This window comes from Ornithodoros turicata, chromosome 7 (assembly GCF_037126465.1).
Source record: "Ornithodoros turicata isolate Travis chromosome 7, ASM3712646v1, whole genome shotgun sequence".
Taxonomy (NCBI): domain Eukaryota; kingdom Metazoa; phylum Arthropoda; class Arachnida; order Ixodida; family Argasidae; genus Ornithodoros; species Ornithodoros turicata.
Window position 1 is genome coordinate 17,409,104 of NC_088207.1, and position 19,641 is coordinate 17,428,744.

At 49.1% G+C, this 19,641-nt stretch overlaps 1 protein-coding gene across 1 annotated transcript in view; it reads left to right on the forward strand.

Annotated features, from left to right (window-relative positions):
* LOC135399605 (phospholipid scramblase 4-like) overlaps positions 1-19,641 on the forward strand; it is a 34,273-nt gene that overhangs the window by 1,263 nt on the left and 13,369 nt on the right. The window contains exon 2 of the mRNA XM_064631332.1: positions 18,926-19,077. Coding sequence (XP_064487402.1) covers positions 18,979-19,077 — 99 coding nt within the window. The 5' untranslated portion in view covers positions 18,926-18,978. The remainder of the gene's footprint in view (positions 1-18,925; positions 19,078-19,641) is intronic.

Consider the following 19,641-nt stretch of genomic DNA (forward strand, 5'->3'; position numbering starts at 1 on the left):
TAGAATCAGATTACACACAAGCCAACACAGGTTTGGCAGGAGCTTTACTTGGAGCACGTTTTCGAGGAAAGGTCTCGCAGAAGAATGCAGAGAAACAACGTAAAAGCTTCGTTGTACGGAAGCTCAAGTCGAGCACTGCAAGCTAGAACTGGAGCCGAAACGGTCTGAGCAGGAAGCTTTGCCAATTGCGAGAACGACCGTCAATGAAGTGTTGAGCGATGACGCAAGCATGAATTTTCGTACTGCTATCGGATCGCTTGGTGTTTTCGAGATCGTCTTGTCATTTGTGTTGTAAGCACTCATTGCATCAATTCACAGTTTCACTCATCATCACTATGTTCTCTTTTGCTTTGCTGTATTGACGAAAATAAAGGACTCGTTAAGTAACGTTCACGAGGCACTTCATGCTGACGGGCAGTCGTTCCTCTATTCCGTCTTGGCTCCGGAGACTCTGCTATCAATTTGTGCTACCTCTGTCAATTGTTTCATGTTGTAATTGCTTACCAGCTCGCCTGTACCTGAGAATAAGTTTGATGCATTCTACACGCACCTTAGACATGCAATGTGTTGTGTGTTGTGATAGTAATGCCACTGCTAATTGAAAAATAATGTTCCAGGTGGATTGTTTTGGTACAATCTTGAACTAAGCATACGAAGGGGTAGAGCATCTGCGTGACAGGTTTATCTGGAAGCAAGAATGTAAATGTTAGCTGAAGTCATTATATAATTAACTTTAAATAAATAAATAATTGGGTGTCATGAGACAACTGAGATCATGAGCGACGCCACAGCGGTCGGTCTGTGGATTGCTTTTGCCCACCTGAGGGTTCTTTAACGTGCGATGAAAGCTCACCACACGGCACCCCGTATTTAACGTCCTTCGCGGTGAATAATTAACATTATCGGTATATTGCTGCAGATCATACCAACAATAGCACATAAGACGCTCAGATATGTTCTGCAGGAATGTCTCTGTACACACAATATTAGTACAGCAGCTACGGAAAGGCATAAAACAAGTTTTTGTATACATGATACCACTTGAATGCAACACAAGCTTCTGTTGCATTGTCAGAACACAACAGCGGACAGAATTACGTTACTTAAACCTGAGAAAAAGAATGTACTGTTGCACACAGGATGCTGTTTGAATGTAACCCTGAAAAGTCTCGCAAAACATAGATTTCGATTTAACTTACCCAAAACTGAGAAAAGGTATGTGCTGTTGACACACGAAACTGCTTGAATGTAACCCTTGAGGGCTCTGGAAGAACACCTTATTTGTGACCAAAATACAACAGCTGAGCCAACATTTAAATTTATTCCTTACTCGAAATACACAAGATGTGCTGCCGTGCATATATGATACGATGCTTAAATGTACTCTGAAGGGGCTGGTGTAAGAACACAAACACCTCAGGCATGGTTGCTCTAAGCCAGCGAGTAACAGCAAGGGTAAACGAATAAACGAAGTCGAGCACAAGTGATGCAATGCACTTGACTCATCAGAAACTGAAATGTCTCAGTACCAGGTGTCACTGTTCCGTCAACAGAAACAGATGAGCTTTGCTTGGCATTGGTGACAGCTTTCAGCTTGAAACCCTTAAGGTGATTGTTGAGACGTGGAGTGCAAGCTTTGCGGTGGTGCCAGAATGCCTGCGAAATCATTTAACAAAATAAGGCAATTCCAAATCTGTTCTCAGAATACACCCGCTGGGGCCTAATCTCTAAAAGATAAAGCAGTAACTGACAGATAGCGCTTTTTTTCCTATGTGATGGCATTTACACAGCATGACTCTTGTCTAACATTATGCAACTTACCTTTATCTGCTGCCTAGTCCTGCCTATGCCATCTCCTGCTGCAGAGAAGGTTGGCACAGCATCCCGGACGAGATATCTTCGGCTTTGTGTGAAACAAATGGTGCACTGCTTCCGTAGCATTCGTATGAGCGAAATGAACAGATTAAATCGCTGCTTTCGAAGGTGGCATCCAGTGGGAGTTGTAACCGATTGTTGCAGTCAATAGCTTTTTCTTTCGCTTTTCGGAAAGTTGTGGTTTGAAACGTTGGAACTGCGTATGATGCTGAAGCTTCCTTCCACTTCCTTCCACTTCCCTACATCTCGGGTTCCCCAGGGGTCTAATCTTGGACCGTTGCTCTTCAACATTTTTGTTAATGACATTGTGTTATGTGTTGAGCACTCCACGCTACTGCAGTATGCTGACGATCTTAAATTGATGAAAGTGATATCTAGTCCCTCTGATAGTGTTCTGTTACAAGAGGATGTGTCTCATATCACTACTTGGTTTTCTGTCAATAACCTTAAAATTAACAGTACAAAGACTAAGGTCGTCTCATTCACCCGTAAAAAGAACGTTATTCGTTTCGAATAACGTTCATACTTGTGCAATGGTGTGATATGCCGAGTGAATACAATTCGTGATCTCGGTGTGACTTTTGACTCCAAACTGCATTTCCGCGAACATGTCAATGTGGCCAGGGCTTCCGCACTACGCTTTCTGGGCCTTCTAACCTATAAATGTAAAGTTTTTGATTCACCCACTGTCTTTATAACGCTGTACAAATCTTATGTCCTCCCAAGACTCGAGTATGCGTCGGTTGTGTGGAATGCTCTGTGCGTCACTGATGTGAATCGCCTTGAAGCCGTCCAGGAAAAAGCTCTTCATGTCCTTCACTACACTCTAAACCCGGTGGCGGATAAATAAGCGCTATTTTTCGCAAATTTATAGCGCTTACTTACTCTGAGAATGCATTGCCCAGATGGCAAATTGGATACAACAGCAACACAAATTAAGCTAAACAATTTCGTGCCCCAACATGCTGTTCCCTTCCTAATACAACAAACCAGTTTTAGAGCAGGTAACAGTACTGTACCAGGAGCGCCAATGTCTGATGAACTTGAAGGGCACTGTAGTGGATGAGGTACTTCAATACATAAGGACTTCTTCAATTGAGCTTGAAAGACCAGGGTCACTACGATAAAAGTAATCTGAGTATGATGTCTGTCCATTCTCACTTTGGTAGGATGCAGTGAATATGATATCTCTCAGTAGATTATAATAGTAGAACTAAAGTAGAAAGAACTTTAGTAGAACTAAAATAAGAGTGCAGTTATGAACGCTGCTGTACACACTTAGGATGGCAAGGGCGGCAAGGGGGGCAAGGGATGGCGCCCATGAAGTCGCCATGAAGGCAAGACAAACGTCAACAACGTTGACAACGTCATGAAGGCAAGACAAAACTGTTTCTCCTGCATTACAATGCAAGTTCGCAAGTGAATCCACATTAATCGCGATCTCAATAAGACGCATGTATACTCTGCATGTCTCTCTGCACCCAGGTTTGTAACAAAAGAAAAAAAAATATCAGTGCAAACATTAAGCATTTCCACAATTAACCGAATAATTTGTGACACACATTCACATGCTCACACTCTTCTACATTCAAGTGTCGTTTATTATCGTGTTCATGTGCCTCTCTTTCCAATTTATTATTGAGAATTTTTTTTTTTGATTGGGTGTTAGCGCCGCGAAGCAACTGTGGCTATGAGCGACGTACAGATGTGGACAGACGGAGAGAGGATAGCAGGAAGGAGTGGGGGACAGGGGGGTTAGTATGCGTCCTGGGCCGACTTCAGGGGGAACTGTGCCGACATTCGTCTGGAAAGTCTTCGGAAAACCCAGGGAAAACCTCAGACAGCACAGCCGGCGGTAGGATTCGAACCCACCACCTCCCAGTCTTCAGCACGACCTTGGTTACCACGAACGAGCGGACGTCTTAGCCCACTCGGCCATGCCGCTGGTTTATTGAGAATTAAATAGTGCGGTACAGACACCAGTTGATAAGGGCTTACCTCTAAGCTCTCTCAGTAAACGAACACCAGCTGCTAGGAATAATTCGAAATGTCCTTACCCGAAATATTCAGATCACAGTGTTCCCCCAGTGGAGTCGGAGGACCAGCTAAGTCAGCCAGCTATGTCACCAGCTAAGTCTGAAAGGAAGAAGAGTTTCACACGGAGGAAAATTAAACGCAAGTGCAACAGGAAGCGTAGAAACGCAATCACAGAAAGGTGAATTACCGGTATAGATGCGCAGAAAATCATTTTCTTCGTCTGAGGCAACTACGAGAGATGGTTGTGCCGCAAGTATATGGACAATATTTCGTAAATGTGCTCGAAACGGTACACAATGCGCGGAGGAGGAGGAGTGTCGTTGGGAGGAACCCGAGAGGTCTGCCTGCCTGATTAGGCGGCATGTTTCTCGGGAAGGGAAAGGTGGTGGAGAGGAGGAGAGGAAAGGGTGAAGTGGAAGACCGAGCGGAATCCGCTCGGGGGGAGGATAGCTGCGTCCATGGGCCGACTTCAGGGGAACTGTGCCGGCATACGCCTATTACACATCTGAGGGAAACCCAGGAAAAACCCCAGACGGCACAGCCGGCCCGCGGATTCGACCCGCGGACCTCCCAGTCTCCAAGCGCACGCGTTACCGCTGCGCCACCGGAGCTGGTTACACAATGCGCAGCCTGTTGCTTACCGGCATTTTCATGACCGATCGGCGGATACCAACTGTGCATGGAGGCCCGGCTCACAAAGTTGTACTGACAACGTTGTTGTTTCTTGCGAAAGTTGTTCGATGTCAACGATGCGTTCGTACTGCCCGTCAGTCTAGGCACCGGTCTTCTACAACGCCAGCGATGTCACAATGTATCACAGCCAAGGAGACAAACGACAAACTGCTTCGGAAAGAAAAGCGGCGTCCGCCTAACCAACCACCACCAAGACGCCAACCGTTGTACGAAGTGATGCAACCTGCAGCAATGGCACAGCTGCGGACTTGGGAACATTGGTAGCCACCACGATTCTTATCTGCCACATTGCTTCACGAGGCACTCAACAAACAAAAAAAGAAATACGTCCACTTTTCTGTCTGTGAACACGTGCGGGAAGCTTGTTTTCTTTGTCTTGTTATTGCGTTCTTTTTGTTGTTGTTGTTAACGTTTCGGTGGTGTGGCGGATAAGGCTGGCAGACAATTAACAACAACAGCAAAATATGCGCCTCTTATCCGCCGCGACCGATCTTAGAGTGTACTTTTTTCTACGGCGCATCCCGGCCTAAAGGCCGGCATTGTATGACTACAATTGGTTTGTTGAAGCATTTCAACTTACGCCCACTGCATGCACGACGCAATATTGCCGATGCTGTGTTCACTTACAAATGTGTACATTCATCTATTGATTCTTCATTTCTCTTAAGTCATCTGAGTTTTTGTCTTCCTCGAGCTGCGTTCCACAATCCGCCATCATTTTATGTAAAGAGTTTCTGTCCTTACGATCCTATTGTACGTTGCCAAATGTTGCTGAATTCAATTTCAATGTCATGTGACATCTTCTCTCCTTCCTTTGTGTCCTTTAAGAGAGATATTACCATGTGCCTATCGTAACAACTACTACTTTGATAATCTTGCATGTCTGTTTTTGGCTTTTTCGTATAGTTTCTATGTAGGTTTCCTTTTTATTGTTCGCATCCTCTTTAGTTTTGTTCAGTTATCTTGCTTTATTGTACAGCATTTTGTATCTCATTTTAACATGTGTGATGTTGTGTGCGCAAATACTAAGGCCTATGAGGCTGTTCTTGGGCACTAATAAAACAACAACAACAACAAGTATTCTTGCAGACGGGAGCAAAACGTTCACGCATTCTCGGCACGCAGCACAGAACACGAAACACACCAGGAAGTCTGTACCGGCCTAGCAGTCGAAGGGAGCAAAACTCACGTTCCTCGTGGGTTCAGTGAAGTCCACAAATATACTGGCTTCCTAATAGCGAACCGTTCATCACTTCCCCAATATCAATCCTCAATACCTGCGCAGCAGACAGTTCGTCAGAAGAAACCGGCACCGGCAGGCTTGGCGGAAGAAATCAAGCCAAATGTCATGCCAAGCCGGAGCTCGGGGAGACCACGAATGTGTCGTCGACACAGGGTTTGCGGGCCACAAGACAGAATGTCAGTGAAACTAAAAATTCACTTTTTTGAAAAACCGCGAGGAGTTTGAGATAACTATTTATACACGTAATCAGTGTTCCCTTATGAACACATCGTGTGAGTACCATCCCATTCTGTAACACTCGAAAATCGGCGTAGCTGAGCTTGGTTGACTTCTCATGTCCTTCACATGAACCTTGACATGCATGAGAGGTTGGTTCATAACCGCCAAGAAATCGAAGGCGCGATAAATGCTGCCATCGCAGAGTCCTCGCAACGCGTAGAAAACTATGCGAAAGAAGGGTGTGGTTTCACCTCGAACTATACGTCGAATGTGTCGACTAACTGAACTAACGCGTTTGAAACCGAAGCGGATTGGGTGCATGATCGAGCTTCCAGAAATGTTGAAATAAAAAACAAGGACGCTCACAAACGTCAAACTCCCACTGAATCACGAAAACGAGTGTCTCAAGTATAGCGTGCTGGCACTCTTGCATCCGTTGAGGAGCAAACCAAACCTTCATGTCAGATACCACAAATACATGAATCCTTCGAATCCGGAGACACGCGTATCGTACTGGCCACCCTGCTTCCCAGTCACTTACTTAGACATTACCCTGTGGGAGAGAAAAACAAAATCTCCGTGTACATCTACGTATTCGACGAGCAGACGAGCTCGATATCTACCGGACGGGGACTTTCATGGGACGAAGTGACTACTTTTATTGCGAGAAATGCAGAGCGGTTATGGGACGAGAGAGGCGTTGGAGCAGCACAAACGTCTGTGACGAGACGTAAACGAAGTGATTCTCGAAATGCCAAAAGCGGGGGAGAGCGTCTCCTTCAACAAGATACGGTACATGCATCCCTATCCCTATTTCACGGTGTTAGACATGGAGAGCGTTTTGGAAAAGGATGCACTCGTTAAGGACGCCGTGAGTATGCACAGGATGAGCTCGTTTTGCATCTTTGTAGTGAGAAGTTGCGATGGGAAAATACGAGGCCTGGATCGCTGTTTGGGACCCAACGCGGTAGAAAAATGCATGCTCGTGCCCAAGGGATTTAGCAATCAAATCGATAGCTTAAACCACTGCCCTTGCCATAGGTCATGGCCATGGAAGACCACTTTCGACACGAGAGTGCAACGCACTGCGAATTTTGTGGAATCGAATTTAACCGACATACGCGGAAGCTGTCGCGACCACACCCACTTCGTAGAGCCCGGTTCTTCAAATCTTGTCGCGACGCTGTGTGTGACCTACATGTAACCAAGGTGTGACCCGAAACGGGGAGCGCGTGAGAGGATATGACCAGTGTTGCCGGGTCACTTTGGCGGAAATTCAGGAGGTCGCCGTCAGAAAATTCAGTAGAAATCAGTAGATGTACTAAAAACAAGGGCAAACGCTCCACTGCGACCTAACTAGCGGGCCATATGATAAATAAACACGAACTATCACGATATATGGGCGATAGAATAAGCAAAATATACTTGGTGTACATAGTAAGTACAGTGTACACAGTGCTTGCACACCGTCATTCGATCACGTACTCTCGCTCATACATATTCGCAGTTAAGTTATAGCAGTTCTTGTCTCCTATCAGCCGCTTAGTGTGGGGCAGTCTAGTCATAGGTTCTGTAGAAAGCTGTTTGTGGTTCACAAAAAGAAAATATCCGTCCCACGCACGCGCTCGAATGCGGCAAGCCGAGGAGGTTTACAACAGAACTTCCTAACGACGGAAACATAAGCTCGTCAGAACTTGCCCAAGGTATATGTAGACAGGTAGCGAAACTCCTATAGGGCCCTGCGTCTTCAAATGACGCCATGATAGAGACTGTGAGCGCCATCCATCCGTTGCGCGGACTGCTACTTATAGAGGGTTATCACAGGTTTTGACAAGGGGTACGTGATAACCACAGATAAACAGGAAGTTTCACTTGTTCTTTCCTCACCTACACCTAAAAATACACGTAGTGATTAGCCGTTTGTATTTCTTTAATGAGTGGTCATAATGGGTCCGTTATAAAAAACAGTGCATCGTTGGCGCACAGCTGATTCGCTAACGCTCATGCTATCGTGGCCGGTCTGGCCATGACGAAACCTTTTTTTCGCGGGGCCAACAACAGGGGATGAATTGTATTCATCTGCACGGATACAAGAATGCACGGTCTAACGAGCTTACTGCTACACACACCAGCTCCGGTGGCGCAGCGGTAACGCGTGCGCTTGGAGACTGGGAGGTCCGCGGTTCGAATCCGCGGGCCGGCTGTGCCGTCTGGGGTTTTTCCTGGGTTTCCCTCAGATGTGTAATAGGCGTATGCCGGCACAGTTCCCCTGAAGTCGGCCCATGGACGCAGCTATCCTCCCCCCGAGTGGATTCCGCTCGGTCTTCCACTTCACCCTTTCCTCTCCTCCTCTCCACCACCTTTCCCTTCCCGAGAAACATGCCGCCTAATCAGGCAGGCAGACCTCTCGGGTTCCTCCCAACGACACTCCTCCTCCTCCTCCTCCACTGCTACACACGCGCAGAGGAGCAGGATACGGAAACGTACTCCGGTAGTAGATGATTTCGTATATGTGTGCTAGTTTGCCAACAGACAGCTTTTCCTAAATGTAAATTTTGAATAAACTATTAGTATATACAAGACCCATGCGCGCGTCGTAAACATTTTTTTGTTTACGACCGCATCTGTGCTACCAACACCCAGGATCGCTCGGGCCACGGTGATGACAGTGTTGCCGGGTCAGATTTAGTTTTTTTTTTCCCCCGCTTTCACTACCTAGCTAAATCTACCTTGACTTGTCTTTATGTTTGCTATGTTAGCGCGTGTTCTGTGGAATATGCATACTTCTGCAATGTATTTGCTATAAATTGGTTTACTTGGGCAGCTACTCGCTTTTTTAAAGGTGACTGCTTGCAGATGCCACATAACGCGTGTACCACTTCCCCCTTACTATGTCAAAAGTACACTATTTTCTCGCTCGTTCGCGGACTACGATGCAAGCAGACAGTACCAGCAAACGTGAATTGGAGTTCGCTATGTAAAACCACGCTTCAGGCAAAAAATTCAGTAGATTTAAGCGCGTTTTGATCTTTTTTCGGTATTTCAGTAGACCGACTCGAAGTCCAGTAGAAATTTCAGTAGACCTGGCAACGCTGGATATGACCGCTCGAGGGCGCCCTCGCGGATGCAGAGGGCGCTTGGAGCGCGCGCATGCCAGAGCCGTTTATAGGGAGAGTTTGGCCATTAGGAGGAGCCTAACTTGAAGCGCGTCATGCGACGTCACGGCTAAGTCACCTCCCTCGCCGTGCTCTATTGTTGTCCCGTTGTCAGCCGGTCGCCGACGCCATATTGATGCTGATCGTTGTTTACAATCTACGGAGAGAAGACACGTGCGTACATTGTCCTTCGAAAGCCCTTCGTCCTTGAACTCTTTCCCAAGCAGCACAATGTACTGAAAGTCGAGTGCAATAGGGGTGGACGGGTAGGTGGAAGGCCTTGAACAGACTTGTGAAACTAAAGAACATTGATAAAACACACACCGGCCTCCCCTATTGCACTCGACTTTCAGTACATTGTGCTGCTTGGGTTCAGTTTGGCAACAAACCCCCCCCCCCCTTATCAGAGGCGGCTGTGGGTCATAAGCCGGTTATTCCTGTTGATTGCATTCATTGCGACAACAAAGCTGGACAGCATAAATATGGCGCGCATGAGATGGCTGATAAGCGGATTCTGCTTGGATTCAGGCTTTTTGGCCGGCGCAACGACGACTCTGACATCAAAATAGGCTCCACCCACGAGGCGGGAAAAGATCAAAGAATGGCCAAACTCTCCCTATAAATGGCTCTGGCGCATGCGTAGCGGCTGCAGACAAGCGCTCCCGTCATTCACGCGCTGGCTGTCGTGGAGTGAGGGTGTGCGGCCCTGCTGCTCTGGGTAGGGTTTGCAAGCATGTTGGTGCTGTTGCTTGGTGCTTGCTTGATGTTCTTCGGGCTGGCAAGTCTTACATCCCTGACAGCGTCTCATGCACAGAACAGCGTCAAGAATGGGGGCGTCGCAATGTTACAGGGAGCATGAGCTGCCAGGAGTTTAACCAGCTTGCAATCCATTAAGCATGTCCCAGGAAAGAGTCCAGTACGATGAACGATCAAGACGAAACTAAAAGCCATGGTACGACCAACAGAGAGTGCTCTCAGATTACTTAGTGACTGTATGACAGAGAGCGGTGAATCCCCCTGCTGGAAATAGTAGGCGCGATCTCATTCATTTCTTCACCACATTTTAATGGGATTCAATGAGAAATCAGACTGCCAATTTGCTCAACGCGTGAAAGCAGACTCTTTCTCATTGACTGAATTGGAAGTTACACAGGGAAGCTGCCTTCGCAAAACCCGGCTCCGCCGTGTTGTGGGGTGAAGGCCACATCAAAGAAGCAAGAAACCAATTCAACGAATTGGTGTAGTGGGAGTCAATGAGAAATGTTGATTTCCAATTGATTTAATGAGATCCGACGTGTTGTGTATTACACACTGCTCCAATAGAAGGAATGAGGAACTGGCCTAATGTGTATCAATGAGAAAGTGCTTTCCAAATGATATAATGGGATCCAACATGTTGCACAACCGCCACTACAATAATTGAGAAGTCAATTGCTAATGGAACGAGCTTAATGGTGACCAACGGCACACCGTCACTCTCAAACTAAGTAAAATATATATGATAAGGAAGAACACTGTACGTTCGTGTTGAGGATGAACTAATTCAAACGAATTCAAACCAATGAGGTTCCAGGACACGATCCATATCCAAAATATTGCAAATGAAATTTGATTGCAAATTTGAAATCAAAATTTATTCCGAACAAATCGACTGGGGAAGCGAACAGACCGTCGGCCGCGATATCGCCAAGAGGGCGCGTCGTAATAAGTTTCCGTGCTGCACCACATAGTGGCTCGTGCGAGTTGAAAATATATAGTTCGTGTTATTTCAAATGTTTGTGAACATATCCTCAAAAGTACATGTGCCATGGTACCTTGGTGTCCCACCTCTTACTGTAAGCTATTTCTAATGCACAAGATTCAGTGGATGTATGTGAACGCGTTCTCCGGACCACCACCAACGGTCAGCGAATTAATCAGTCTCTTACGAACTGTTGGAGCGGCAGGATGTGCGCGGTCACCCAGAAGCAGTCGGCGTCATTCGTGCTTGATTTCGAGGATTTTATCCGTGTCGAAGGTCAGTGTCGATTTGTCAAGCATTTCCGTTTTTCAACGCCGCTTTTCATGTTTTTCCCCTGCTCGCAGGCACTACGGCCGTTGATGGGAAGATAGTGCAGTCAGTGCGCTACCACCCACACTGTGTGCAACGGTATGTAATGCCTATTTTGACGCTCATATACGTTGACATGCTGCTGTTCCAGCAGCTTTTGCATTACCTTTCGAAATGCTATACTTCATACTTGATTTCATACTTGATAAATGATATACAAATACTTGAAGGTTACACTCGTACGACGCGGCTGGCATAGGGACGTCGGCATTTGTCAGTAGGTGCTCAAAACGGAATATCAACGAAGCTGGATGGTCTTAATTTTCACGCAAAAAAAGGCAAGCTGGACGGGCATTAGAAATCTTCTACGAAACGCAGAAGAGCGTCACTTTTTTTTTCTTCCGTCCGCACTGCTCAGACATTGGAATACATATGAATTTACTCATTGTGGATTTATCTTGTGCGTGTTGACGATGGACAACATGTAAGTGCTTAATAAGGTTTCTGTTCTTGGTGTTTACTATGTCTTGGTAGCGATTTTCAACAACTTGTTGTGTAATCGCTCTTATAAAAAACATCGCAAATAACTTTCACCGTTGTATCTGCCACTTGCGGTATTTTCACACCTGCTGTATTCTTATATGTGTAACAATAAATGTTCACGCACGAACGGTATTTTGTGTAATTCATTTTTATAGCGACGACATGCTTTCTGATGCAACAGAATGGTCAATGCAAATTGAGAAAGTGCATCGGCAGTGAGAATTTCAAAGTGACTTTTATTGCGGGAAATCCTTGGTGCTGTAACATTTGGCCAATGGGAAACTATGCTGGCCTCCAATGGGTGCGACCGAGCGCGATTCCACTTCGTTCACATTGACATTTACAATGATTTCTCATTGAAACCCACCAAATTCTTGTTGTTTTCAATGTGATATTTGTCCAAAATTGTCGGCTCGAAATGAGAAATTTTGCTCACTTTCAGTGAGAATTGTGAGCGTGATATCCACTTAAACCGAATGAGATTTCCGCGGTCTATTGGACTATATTGCTATTGTGCTATTGGACTTGAATTGGACTATTTCCAGCATCAATATATTTGACACGCTCAAAACATAGCAGTCGCCATGCTGGCCGAGGAGATAAGGTAGCTATATATCTGATGCTGGAACCGCCTAGTGCGCATCCAAGGGGAACGCCCCCCAAAATGTATATGGTATACAATGTGCCGTTACCTTCCCTAAACGTTACTACTTCAACGAAGTCCGTACAGCTTTGCACTTCACTCAACAATGCGAAATGCTTTGTTAGTCTAACTAGTATTTGTGAACCCCGCCTGTTTCGTGGATGCGGAGTACCGACGCACGCTTTATCCGACCCGTTGGTGTTAACTGGTGGTCCTGCTCGCAAAGCCAGTCCGTATAATACTTGCGGAGCCTGTCCTTAAATGGCTTATTGATGGCCACATCCAACGGTTGCAGCTGGCTGGTCATGCCTCCCGGAATGACGGCGACATCGGACCCTCCCGCCGATAGTGCGTCCTTTACGTTGTCTGTGAGGTGTCCACGGTAGGAGTCGAGGACCAGGAGGGACTCCCGGCACAGCAGAGCACCTGGTCGCCGCTGCCAGACCAGCCTTACCCATTCTTCCACCATTGTGCTTGTCATCCAGCCGTTCTCTTGAACGGTAGGACAGGTAGGCGGCGACGGCGGCGGCGATGCGTATGACGCGTGATGACGATGGCACTACGGAGGAGCCAAATCCTCGTATCTAAGCCGACCCCCCAAAACCGTGCCCGCTTTTTCCGAAAAACCTATCGGCCTAGATTCGAGTAAATACGGTATTTTCAGGCTACATACCATCAATAGGCGCCCCAGATATCAATAAAGGCTTTATTGATTGCAGTGGTGTAATTGGATGTAACGAATACCCACGTTTCACTTTGCATTTTAACGCATGTAATAAACTGCTCGTTCTTGGATTCTTATTTGTGGTTTCATTCGTTTTGCCTAAATGGACCGAAATTACAGCTAAATGTTTCTGCTTTCATAATGCGTAAGGCAAATGGTTTCTAAAACCTATCAGAACGCTGCTTTGCTTTCGGCGAAGCAAAGTCAAATATGCATCGCACTATTACTCACTGGTGTTCCGCACACCCGTGCCATTCGCATCTGGTACTTTTACATAACGATTAGTTTCGGCCATTACGTGTCTTCGTGCCTACCGGCAATCAAATATACGGTGGGGATTTTCACCTAAATGCTTTCTAGTGCTCACTCATTTCGAGCGTTGCATCCTAGATCCTTCCAGTTTACGTCCCATCGCTTTACCTGCATTACTGCCCACGGCAAGGGCGTCTAGTATAATTTGTGTGATTAAATGAACGCTTTATGGTAAGACGTGTAGCTGACGACGATGCTAGGCCACGCCTCTCGTGACCACCCAAGCTCATCGGGCACGCATCATCATTCTTCCACCCGCGTTCATTCAAGTCGCGCTCTTGCCCAGTAAACTGGCTATTCTTCCTGCTGCCTGTTCTCGACTCCTTTCCTCACGTCGCGACAACTGGTGACCCGAAGACTATATGCACCAACCTTCCGCGCATCCAAACGACCCAGGCATGCCTATACGCTTCGATCCGACACCGACACTTCGCCTGGCACTTCGGCCGCGGCCGTTACCCATGAAGACCCGACCGTTTCCCTCCGCCTTCCCCCATTTTGGAGTCAAGACCCGGAACTTTGGTTTGCGCAGGTTGAGCGCCAATTCGATTTCTTCTTCCAGATTTGGCCACGCCGTTAGCGCCCTTCAAGTCGAAATCGCTGCTGAGATCCGTGATCTCATTCTCAGTTCACCAGAGCAAGCTCCGTATGACACGCTTGAGCGCGAGCTCCCTGATAGAACAGCGCTCTCCATTCATCGCCGCTTTCAGCAACTGCTGGGCGCAGAGGAACTTGGCGACCAAAATCCTTCACAGTTACTTCGCCGTATGAGGCAGCTTACGGAAAGCACACCTCTTGACCCCGGTATTATGCAAGAGCTATTTCTTCAGCGCCTTCCATCCGACATACGCGTTGTCCTAACGGTTGCTGGTGAGATGTCGTTGGATGATCTTGCCCGCCTTGCCGACCGTATCCTCGACTTACGTGCCACTCCATCTTCCTCGGCATCCCACCCAATCTACGCTTCGCGCGCTGCGCCTTTTCTCCATCCGTCTCAGCCAGCTGCCCTGTCTATCCCCGAATCTGCCGTTCAGCCTGTCGCCACAGACTTCACGGTGACTGTCAACAGCCTGCAGTGCAGCGTAAATCTTCTGACTGAGTTGGTGACAGGCCTGACTACCCTTGTGGTAAACGCAACCACGACACGTCACCGCTCACCATCTCCCTTTCACTTTCGTGGCCGTCAATCTCGCACTCGCCATTACTCGCCACGTCGATACCGCTCGCCGTCACCAGCACAAGTTCCGCCATCGCCCTTCTGCTGGTATCACCGCACCTTTGGTGCGCACACCCGCCAGTGCCAACCACCATGCTCGTGGGCGGGAAACGTTTCCCCCAGCACCTGATGGCGGCAGATGCTGCTGGAGGCAACGGCAACCGCCTCTTTTACGTCATCGACTCTATCAATCATCTTCGCTTCCTCGTCGACACTGGCGCTGAAGTGAGCATCATCCCACTACTCCCCTCCGATCGCCATCGTTCCTCTCCTCATTCCCTGCGCGCCGTCAACTCATCCCCCATCAAGTGTTTCGGCGAACGTTCACTTACATTGAACCTTGGATTACGAAGCAGCTTCCAAAGGGTTTTCATCATCGCAGACTTTTCTGATGCCGTCTTGGGCGCCGACTTTCTCCGCCATCTTGATTTGCTGGTTGACATCAAAAGAAGGAAGCTCCACGACAACAGTACCGGTCTGTTTGTCCACGGAGTACGTGCCTTACATGCACCGATCAGCCCTGTCATTGTCCGCCCGTCAGTTCCGGAGCAATTTCGCGCCCTTCTTGACGAATACCCCGATGTCGTCCGGTTACCTCCCACGGACACTCCACCTCGTCACTCCACCACGCACCACATTCTTACCAAGGGCCCTCCTGTGCATGCCAAGCCGCGACGCCTTCCACCTGAGCGTCTCGCCATCGCCCTACGCGAATTTGACCATTTTCGCGCGCTTGGCTACATTCGTCCCTCTAGCAGCCCCTGGGCGTCTGCGCTCCATATGGTCCCCAAAAATGACCCAGGGGACTGGCGCCCATGCGGAGACTATCGCGCTCTCAACGCTGTGACCATTCCCGACCGATACCCATTGCCACATATCTTCGCCGTCCGCCTTCATGGAGCCACCACCTTCTCCAAAGGCATACCATCAAGTTCCTGTGGAGCCCGCCGACATCCCAAAAACTGCCATCACGACTCCGTTCGGATTATTTGAGTACATCCGGATGCCTTTCGGCTTGCGAAATGCGGCGCAGACGTTTCAAAGATTTATTGACGAAGTCACGCGCGGCCTCCACTTTTGCTGCTGCTACCTCGACGACATCCTGGTGGCCAGCTCCGGCCCCGCCGAGCACGAAGGTCACCTCCGGCAGCTCTTCCAGCGTTTACGAGAGTATGGCGTCGTCGTCAACCCTGCAAAATGTGAACTGGGCGTCTCTACCATCGAGTTTCTTGGCTATGGCATAGACGCCGCAGGGATCACCCCACTCCGCCGCAAAGTAGAAGCCATCGACACTTTTCCGTGTCTTGCCACCCGCCGCAAGCTATGATAATTTTTAGGACTCGTAAGTTTTTACCGCCGTTTCGTCCCCCATTGTGCCCGGCTGATCCACCCGCTGTGCTCCCTACTTTCTGGGCCCGGTGGACCTTCCAAACCGCTCGAGTGAACTGCAGCCGCCGAAACAGCCTTCCACAGCATCAAGCGTGCCCTCGCCGAGGCTACGCTCCTCGCTCACCCGATTCCCGACGCCCCTATCATCCTTACCGTCGACCCGTCCTCGGAAGCTGTTGGTGGTGCCCTCCATCAAGTCACCCCTGACGAACAGCTTCAGCCACTCGCATTCTTTTCAAAGCCTGTGAAGCCGGCAGACGCCCGGTATAGTACGTTTGGCCGTGAATTGCTTGCCACATATCTCGCCATCAAGCACTTCCACCACTTTCTCGAAGGACGCAATTTCACGGTCTACACTGACCACAAGCCCCTTACGTACGCCATCTCATCTGGTTCCTCATCTCATTCGCCTCGGGAGTTGCGCCATCTCGCGTACATCTCCGAATTCACCACAGATATTCGACAACTCCCTGGCACCAGCAACGTCGCAGCGGACGCTCTCTCACGGGCACGGATTTCCGCCATCACGTTCCCGACCACTGTCGACTACACTTCAATTGCGAAGGCTCAAGACCACGATGCTACCATCCAAGACCTCATTGCCTGCCCTCAATCTCTGTCCATCCACAAAATTCCCTTCCCTGGAACGCCTTACCATTTGGTATGCGACGTTTCCACCGGCAGCCTACGCCCCCTCATTCCGCAAGATTTTCGACGACACATCTTCGACGTCTTTCACTCCCTGCACCACCCAGGAATCAAAGCCACTCAAAAGCTCATTGCGACTCGTTTTGTCTGGCCCTCGATGAACCGAGACGTCCGCGATTGGACCCACCCATGTTTGGCCTGTCAACGCTCAAGAATTTAGCGCCACACACTTTCGCCTCCATCACCGTTTCCTACACCCGATGCTCGTTTCCGTCATGTTCATCTGGACCTGGTGTGTTCCCTTCCCCCATCTGCCGGCAAAGCCTACCTTTTCACCTGCACTGACCGTTTCACCCGCTGGCCGGAGGCCATTCCCATCGCCGACATAACTGCTGACACGGTGGTGCGCGTCTTCCTCGACACTTGGATGGCCAGCTTTGGCGAGCCCGCTATGATTACACCGACAGAGGCCGGCAGTTCACCTCTCGTCTGTTCGCAGAGAGGTGCCGTTTTCTCGGTTCCCAACATCGACAGACGACGGCTTATCACCCTTGCGCCAACGGCCTCGTGGAACGACTCCACCGCACTCTGAAGACCGCCCTGCGCGCACATGACGACCCCAGCCACTGGGTGGAACGCGTACCCCTAATCCTCCTTGGCGTCAGGGCTGCCATCAGGACAGACGCGCCTGTCTCACCTGCTCAGCTCGTACATGGCGCGCCGTTAAGACTACCAGGAGAATTCTTTGACCATGCAACTCTTGCCCAACCCGCTCCTCAACTTTTTGACTACGCCACACGCCTGCAGTCGTACTGTGCTGACTTGCGACCACTTCATTCCTCCCGTCTTCATTCATCCGGCTCTTCATTCCGCAACACATGTGTTTCTGCGGCACTAACGCGGTTCGTAAACCGCTCCATCCCCCGTACAACGGCCCTTTTCCCGTCCACTCTCGTCACGCGAAGACCATCACCATTAGGCTTTCTCATCGTCTCGAAGTGGTCTCGGTGAAGCCTGCCTTTTTGCCTGCCATCACTCCGGTGCCCGAACTTTCTCGCGCCTCGTGCCCCTGCCCGCCTACACAGGTTCATCCGCCACGTCCGGTGCGTTGGGCACCCGGCTCAGCTTCTGTCCGTCTCATTCCTCGCCGGCTTACGGTCCGGAGGGGGGTACCTGTAGCTGACGAGATGCTAGGCCACGCCTCTCGTGACTAGCCAAGCTCATCGGGCACGCATCATCATTCTTCCACCCGCGTTCATTCAAGTCGCGCTCATGCCCAGTAAACTGGCTATTCTTCCTGCTGCTTGTTCGCGACTCCTTTCCTCACGTCGCGACACACTAAAGATAAATTTCAGTTTTCATCATATAAGATAAGGACAGCTGTTGGCTGTCAACCAACGCGCCGGTAAGAATGAAGGCGAAAATTGTGGTTCACTCTGAGGGTGTTGCTTTCCCGTCAACCACGTAGCGTCAAGTGACACATTGTGACGTCAAGCTCCGCCCAATGATCAAGCTCTCCCTATACACTGCTCTGCAGCCATGAAGAATCACGAAAGTAAGGTATGCAAAACTTACGGACTTCCGTGCCACCACAACTCTAATGACGACGAGCAGTCGTCTTCCTGTCTAGGAATGGTGCCTGAAGAGGCTGTCAGCCTCGTCCAGAAGAAAGGAGTCCTGCCATCCCTCAGCTGTGTTCCGGTGCCTGCCGAGCCCTGCTTAAAGAAAGCCGCTGACAAAGCCCCCCCCCCCCCCCCCCTGTACGTCTAGGGCCTCCTGTCTGCTTAGGGCAGTGCCCCAAGACGAAGATACGTATCATGCCACTTGTGCGGCTGCTTTTTCAACTCCTGCCAACATCCACAAGTGCATCAAAGTTTCTCACCATCCAGCGTTCCGGTTGGAAGGTCACATTTCTGACGTGGTTACAGCGGTCCTTGCTAGATATCCTATATAGCCTTGGGTAGAGAATTGAGGCCGCTTCTATTGAACATCGAGGATTCATACGATATTGCCCCCAAAATGGAAACAGCCATGGCCAGTGCAGCTTCAGCCTGGGAGCAGCTATGAGGGCTGTTTCTATGGTTGATCTAGGCTTTTTCTTTTTCAAATAGGGCAGGGTGAGTTGGCATCGTCAACTATTCTTATGTAATGTTCTGTTCCATTACTTATTTTGTCCAGTGCCTTCTTCAGACTGTGTGGGATGCCTCGGAACTCCAAATCGATCCTTCACTATGTCGATGTCACACCCGTATGGTCTTGTGATGGTCTTCCACCGCCCTGTCCGACTTCAAAGCGGTCTCAAGGGCTGTTTCTGCTGTTGTCTTGCACAGGTAAGCACTTTGGAACGTCTGATATCACAGCAGGCAAGACAGAACTGGCGTCATGTACAATTATCGCAAGTCGCCCTTATCATAGGCATGAGAAAGGCGATAAGTAGGCATTTCTGGCCTTCGGGACACATTTGGCGTTTTCTCTTCTTTGTTTACAAGGCTTCCGACGGCAGTCCAGTGAGGGAGGGGGGGGGGGGCGCTTCAGATTTGCTCTGCTCTGGGCTCAAACTCCCCCCGCGACGGCTCTGCTTCACCTGCATAGGCTCTAGCATGATTAAATGGTCTCATTGAAATGCATTGGCAGCGATGAGGATGTTGCTCAGCAGAACAACAACCCCTTCTTTCCCCTATAGGTGGTGGTGGTGGTGGTGGTGGGGGGGGGCTTTCCCCCACAGACGTGTACACGGTGGTGACTGCTCAATGTGTTTGTGTGCCTCCGTTGTTATTCGAGTATAAGTCTTTGGGCTTGCTCGGTGCCTGGTTTGTTGTATCTTGCGTAGACGATACCATAATTTTTTTCTTTCTCACTGTACGAATGAGGTGACCTAGGCAGACAGTGTTATA